Here is a 6,184-nt window from a genome sequence, read left to right as displayed (position 1 = left end):
GATCACGTGTAGCTTGACTTCAATACTTCCGGCTTATCGAGATTCTGGGGCAGAGAGCCACCTTATATGAAACATGCAACTGCGATGCTTGCAGTGCCAATTCCATGTCGTTGGAATTTTGGAATATGAGAGACAAAACTAATTTGGTAATGCTTTCGCAAGTCTGAAGAGCGCCTCATTGCTTAGCAGTGTCAGGCTATCTTCGGCGTCCGGCTCCTGAGTTTCCAATGTCTTCCTTCTCCTGATACTTCCCCCCTTATTCGGGAGTACAATTCAAATCTCATCTTTGCAATCGTAGGTGATATGAAGGGTTACCATCACGTAATCTATTCACCTTACCTTTTCGGGTTCTTGCTCTCTTTGAGACGTCATAGGGGTGAGGAGGCGTTCGGAGATGGCACATATGTCCATTCCAGCCAATCGATCCTGGAACATGTGCGCATCCATCACCATATACGAAAGTGAATTCCGTGATTCGAGATTTGCAAATTCGCATCGGGGAGTTTGACAGACCCCTGCTTTTCCACCAACGGAAGAAAGATATCTTCATCTTTGTCAGGGTATATAGTGTTGTTGGGTTGGGTATCCCCTTCACCCTTGACCGGAACAGCGCATAGAGATTTTGATTGGAAGAGCTGAGCCTTGCAAAATTCTATATTCAACTAACGTACTCCGTATCTAAGGGCCAAAACTGTAACCTTGGAAAATTCCACGGGAGAAGGAGGCAGACCGGAATATTCCCCGGGTCAAGGTCGTTGCAGAAAAGATTTGAATGGTCCCTTCAATATGTATGAGACAATCTTGGGAAGAGCCGGGTCATGGGTTTATACACATGAAATTTTGGCAGGAGGTGGTGTCTTAGCCACATGTCGCGTTGAATCTTGAAAGGGGACACTTTTCCGTCCCGAGTCGGCGTCCGGGTATGCATTAATGGTAATGGATGTTGTTCCTGTTAAGGACGGTTGCGAGATAATACATAATCATCCCCAGGGAATTTTAGTAAGCAAAGTTCTCCATATATAGGGCAATCCCAAGGATAATAAATGACGATTAACTCCCCACGAGTTTGAAACATATCCATACCCCACGGAGCAGGTTTCGTTATTTCATCTAAAGACGTGACCGGAGATCATGCAGAGAATCCGAAAATCCCCACTGAAAGAATTTTCGAGAACACAGGCATATAAGTGAGTCATGTTTAAGGGTATATTTCAAAATTGCCACTGAAGGCTCCATCTGTCAAAAGACAACACATCGCGGGCGATTCGAGGGGTGGGCTACAGTGGAGTTTCTCGGCACCTAAGTATATCTCCATGTGAACGGAGTAACATCTTTGAAAGGGACGTGTTTGATTTTTTTGTCTTTCTCCTTTATTTCCTTTTCTTTTCTCCTTTCTTTCCTTCCTTCTTTCTTTTTTTGCCTAAGTTAATTTAGTTTCCACAAGGCATTTTCATCACAGCCTTGTCTGATATTGTTGCTTTTGCAATCTGAATTCCCGTGGGACCGGAAGCCGGGTAAGTCAAGCTATGTTGGGTCAAGAGGAGCTACCGTAGACCATTTCGAATCAAGATGGCGCTTATACCTAACTGTTATGACGCCAATCAAGCTCAAGCAAACGTTGAGAGGCTGGCTGAGGACGAAAGTTGGATAACGGTTCAGATAAGGTTGGCGGGTAGGCACCCGTCATTACCTTATTTGCCAGAAAACCCACTTTTTGTCTTTTTTGGCCACTGGGTTCGTTCACTGTGTTCTTCTCAATACGGCACACGGTACAGAGGAGATGCTTTGGGACGTAGATTTATCTATCATGGTGGTAAAATCTCCAATTCTCGATAGAGCTGCTAATAGTAAATGGGTATATATGACAACAAATTAAAGAGATCCAGGAACCACAGGATAGGAAAAACAAGGAGCATAATCGGGGCAGACACATCCCAAAGTAAAAGAGCAAACACGCATATGCAAAGTGTGTAAAAGAAATTTGGTAACTCCAGTTTCCAAAGTGACAAGAGACAATTCCCAGCATACATACGGCCCTGTATTCCAGATATTCCGGAGAAATAGACATGCAACGATAAAAAATAAAGAAAATAAAATAAAATAAAAATAAAATAAAAATAAAAGAGACAAGAAATCAATCGAACGGTGCAATAAGGACGAGCAAGAAACGCCCCCGGATGTTGAAATAAATCTTTAGGTTTATTTTTACCTTTCCGAACCACCCAGTTTTGGATAAGACAGTAAGAAAGTAGAAAGGAGGGAGGGGATGGTTGGAGAAAAGACCGACAAGATATGTATAAAAATACATCGCACAAATATATATAGTATGGTATATAGTGGACCAAGGAAGGATATGAAGTGACATTGATTTATCTCCAGGAGTTGCATGTTGATATCAGGGCTGGAGAGGTGGTGATCGGCCGACACCAGCTCTGGGCCTAATATTACTTGCAGCTATTGCCATCTGCGACGAGGAAGACGTAGATGAGGCTGTCTTGTTCATGCCCTGTTTGCGAGTAAGCTTGGCATAGTGTAGACCGCAAGCATTGCAGAGAGTTCGAGCGCCGTCAGGTCCTCTGCGCCATTCAGGGGTTTCGGCACGATTGCAGCTATGACATCGGCCAGGTGGGGCAGCTTTCTACAGTTTGGAGATTAGCAAGAGCGGAACTGAGTGTAGAATGAAGATGATAGATCATGCTTAGTGGAGAAGAGGGGAAAGTGCATCGTACCCTGCGCTTCTTTTCGAGGCTAGAACCATTCATTATGTGAGTGTTATTGCCACTTGCCAAGACGGTACCATTTTTGTATTCCTCGCCGTAGATCGACATCCGCTCTTTCTCGCGGGTGTGCTCTGTTTTAAATATTTGTTGGTGACTCCGCTGCTCGTTTAGAGAGTGTTCATGGGAGATTGCGGCCGAACGGATTCTTTCGAGAATCTCTGCCGTGTGGCGATGGAGGTGGAGCAACTCGTCGATTTCAGCTAGCGAGGGTACCAAGCTAGCTGCATCGATTGACTCTGCCCTAGCTGACTGGGGACGTTGAGAATATGGTCGAAGTATATCTAGCGTCCGGGAACTCGTGTCTCGGACCTGTATATTAAAGTTAGCCGTTTTTTGTTCTCTCTTTCGAACGAGTCAACTAGCAACATGACGGAATGGGAAATTAAATACCTCGTTTAGAGATGCGCGAACGTCGTAATCATCAAGGTGTCTTTTGACTTCATCACAGTATTGTCCTCCATTGTTTTTCTGCATCAACTTTACCCCCTCTATTGAGGTATGGTCGGAAGTGCCAAAGTTCCATGTCGAATGGGCAGGTCTGTTTTCGAAGGACGGTTGAGGGAAAGTTTGCGAAGTAGGGACACTGCGGTGTGATGAATAGGAGGGCGGGTTGTAGCTCACTGGCGACACATAGCTAGTTGGCGAAGAGACGGCAGTCGAGCTCGTAGATAGCATGTCAAAGCTAGGTGCATGTGAGGTACATATTGATGTTCTGTCAGCAACCGAGCTCCTTGTAGACGATTTCTCCGACCCTATGGAGTGTATAGAGCGGGTTTGTGAGTCCTGAGACCTTATCGAGCCTTCGGACTGAGATGGAGCAGAGGGGTGATGCTGTGAGTTAAGGATGGATTCCCGGAGGGATGGGGCTGAGGAGTTTGTTGACGAGAACGGGTTTGATGGCCCACTCGGCCCTTCCGCACTTGGGCCAGTCATGAGATTCGATGAAGGCGCAATGTGACCCGGTGCCTGCGAGGGGCCGCATACTGACGGCTGAGGGTGAGGGTATGGTAGAGGATTGCTCTTTCCGAGTGCCTCGTGGATAGACGGCAGCGACTTTACGCTGGGAGGGTGGGAAGAAACTGGAACATCGGCCAGCCTATGCGGACGAGTCGAAGGAGATATCTCTGCCGACGACCTGGACGATGGCGGAGGCGGTTGGTGGTGAGTGGGAGGAGAGTAGTTATATTGCGGCTGATTGCTGTGATACATGGTGGAGGACTGTCGATGGAAGAGATGAGTAGAAGACGAAGAGGCAGTGAGTCCAGTCGCCATGGGAGACTATGTAGCAGGGTGTTTGCTTGCCGCTGAAGACGGAGAAACCAGGGTTGTGGTGAGAGAAAACAAGAGCTGTTTTAATCCAGGGGTAGCAGGATATCGGTTTTGAGAGGTGCGGTTGCAGCGGGCGTCCCGTGGACCAGAAGACGAGCAAATCCGAATGGCGGTAACTGGAACAGGTACAGGTACAGGAGCAGCTCCAGACCAGAGTCTGTTTTATGTCGTCAGAGTCCGCTGTGCTCTTTCAGTGGCACGCGTGCGGTGCGTGCGAGCCCAGCTGGTCTCTCCGAGAGAGAGAGCGAGGCAGAGGGGGGGGGGATCGAGTGTATAGTATATGGCCTCTGAATGGATTCTGGATAGCGGCAAGTTTTTGTTTTTCTTCTGTTTGTTAATTTCCTTTTGGTTTTTTTTTTTTTTTTTTGTTAATTTCTTCTTCCACCCTTTTGCTTCCTTTTTGGATTGCTTCACGGCGCTAAAAGTCGACTTTAAAATATGCTCTTGAAGGTACGGGAAATAACGTAATCGGTCAACCTTATTTGGCTCAAGGGAAGACAGAGCTCATATTTTTTTGAAAGTGGTTTGCTTGGGACGAGGGTGAACTTGAAACAGTATCAGAACTACCCGGCGATACGAGGTGGTTCTGCTTGCTCACTGTTCCGTTGCTGCGAGTACCCGGGGGCTGTCACTCGCCAGTTCGAGGAGCAAGAGGGAGGAGAAATGGAGAAAAACAAAAACAAAAAAAAGCCAGCTTGTCGAGACGGCGAAAGGAAGGTTCCTTCTTCCCCAGATGAGATCGGTTGGATGGCGGGCGTACGGATCGAGACCGTATCTAGACGTACAGATGTATATGTTTATATACACACGGAGACACGGTCCAGGTGTGCTTAGATCGATCGATATACGTATATAGATGTGTATATGTGACAGTATATCAGAGAGACTTCCCCGTATAAGCTTTGACGGGCTGTTGCAGGTTCACGGCCAAAGCGTAGCACGGTAGCCAAAAATTGGGCCGGCGGGCTGGATCTTGGCCAGATCGAAAGGGGAGACGCCAGCGGAGAGGGCCAATCCAGCAGCCAGGTGGATGAATGAGGAGGAGAGTCGAGACGAGGGCGTACAAAGATCGTTCTCCCTTTTTAATGTACGGACGGATCTCTCTTTCGCGTGCAATGGTTGGATGCGGGCGGGCTGGGTTCAGATCAGATCGGATATCAGATTCACAGCGCACGCAAAAGAACCATGCTTTTTTTTCCTTCTCTTCCCTTTTTTGACTGTGGTCTTGGTTTCTTTTTCGTCCCTTTTTGCTTCTTTTCGTCAACGCTGGCTTGCTTGCTTGCTGGCTCTGCTCTATCTGGGGCTTCCTCGCCAGAGTCGAGTCTTCTAGGATGGGATGGCTCCTTTGCTCTCTCTGTCGTCTGCTGCCTTGCGTCCGTCTTTCAACCAATACAAGACAAAACCGCTGCTGCTTTGTTTCTTTTTGAACCTGCTGTTGGTCGGGCTTCGGGATTTGCTGGCAGAGGTCGTTTCTTTTCTTTTTCTCCCTCGTTGTCGTCTTCTTCTGCTGTCCTCTGCTTCGTCTTCCCACAGCAGTTCCTATGTCTATGGCGGATGGATACACGTGAAGGGGGCCTGCAGGAAAGGCAGACTCGAGGTAGACAATCAGGGAATTCTTCTAGGAGGGCTGTAGTGATGACTTGGAGCAGCGCTGAGGCGGATTGAAGTAGAAATACGAGGGAGCAGAGGCAGAGAGGAAAAAGACCGGAGATGAAGTCGAAGGAGGTCGAGGTTTATGAAGTTGACGTCGACGTCCACGGCCGCTTAGTCAAAAATAGTAATAACAACGACAACACCGGCCGCCAGCAGCACCGCCAGCAACAACCACCAGCAGCCAGCTTATCGATGGGCCGGATATTACACACCGTTTCGTGCTTGCTTACTCCTTGCAGTACGGGGTCCCTTATTTTTGCAGTTCTTCTTCTGCTGCTCCTTTTTCTTATTTCTCTCTGGACTGTTGACATCCCTGACCCTTTTGTCTTTGGCACATGTGTACTTATAATGCGGGTCTTGATATACGTCTGGGATGTTTCTTTTTTTTTTTTTTTTTTTTTTTTTTTTTTTTTTTTTTTTCT

General features: G+C 47.3%; 2 protein-coding genes across 2 annotated transcripts; both read right to left on the bottom strand.

Moving 5' to 3' along the window:
- Positions 1-3,134: 3,134 nt before the first annotated feature.
- ARB_07849 (GATA-type sexual development transcription factor NsdD) lies at positions 3,135-4,052 on the bottom strand (the record flags this gene model as incomplete). The annotated part of the gene is made up of 1 exon (XM_003014083.1): positions 3,135-4,052. One exon carries the CDS (start codon positions 4,050-4,052, stop codon positions 3,135-3,137), a length of 918 nt encoding a protein of 305 aa, XP_003014129.1.
- Positions 4,053-4,986: 934 nt separating this feature from the next.
- ARB_07848 (uncharacterized protein) lies at positions 4,987-6,073 on the bottom strand (the record flags this gene model as incomplete). The annotated part of the gene is made up of 2 exons (XM_003014082.1): positions 4,987-5,727; positions 5,906-6,073. 2 exons carry the CDS (start codon positions 6,071-6,073, stop codon positions 4,987-4,989), a joined length of 909 nt encoding a protein of 302 aa, XP_003014128.1.
- Positions 6,074-6,184: the final 111 nt, after the last annotated feature.

Source organism: Trichophyton benhamiae, assembly GCF_000151125.1.
Source record: "Trichophyton benhamiae CBS 112371 chromosome Unknown Abenha-G-c-312d04.f1, whole genome shotgun sequence".
NCBI lineage: Eukaryota > Fungi > Ascomycota > Eurotiomycetes > Onygenales > Arthrodermataceae > Trichophyton > Trichophyton benhamiae.
Note: the sequence above shows the minus strand (reverse complement) of the source record. Positions and strands in the feature narration are given on the sequence as shown.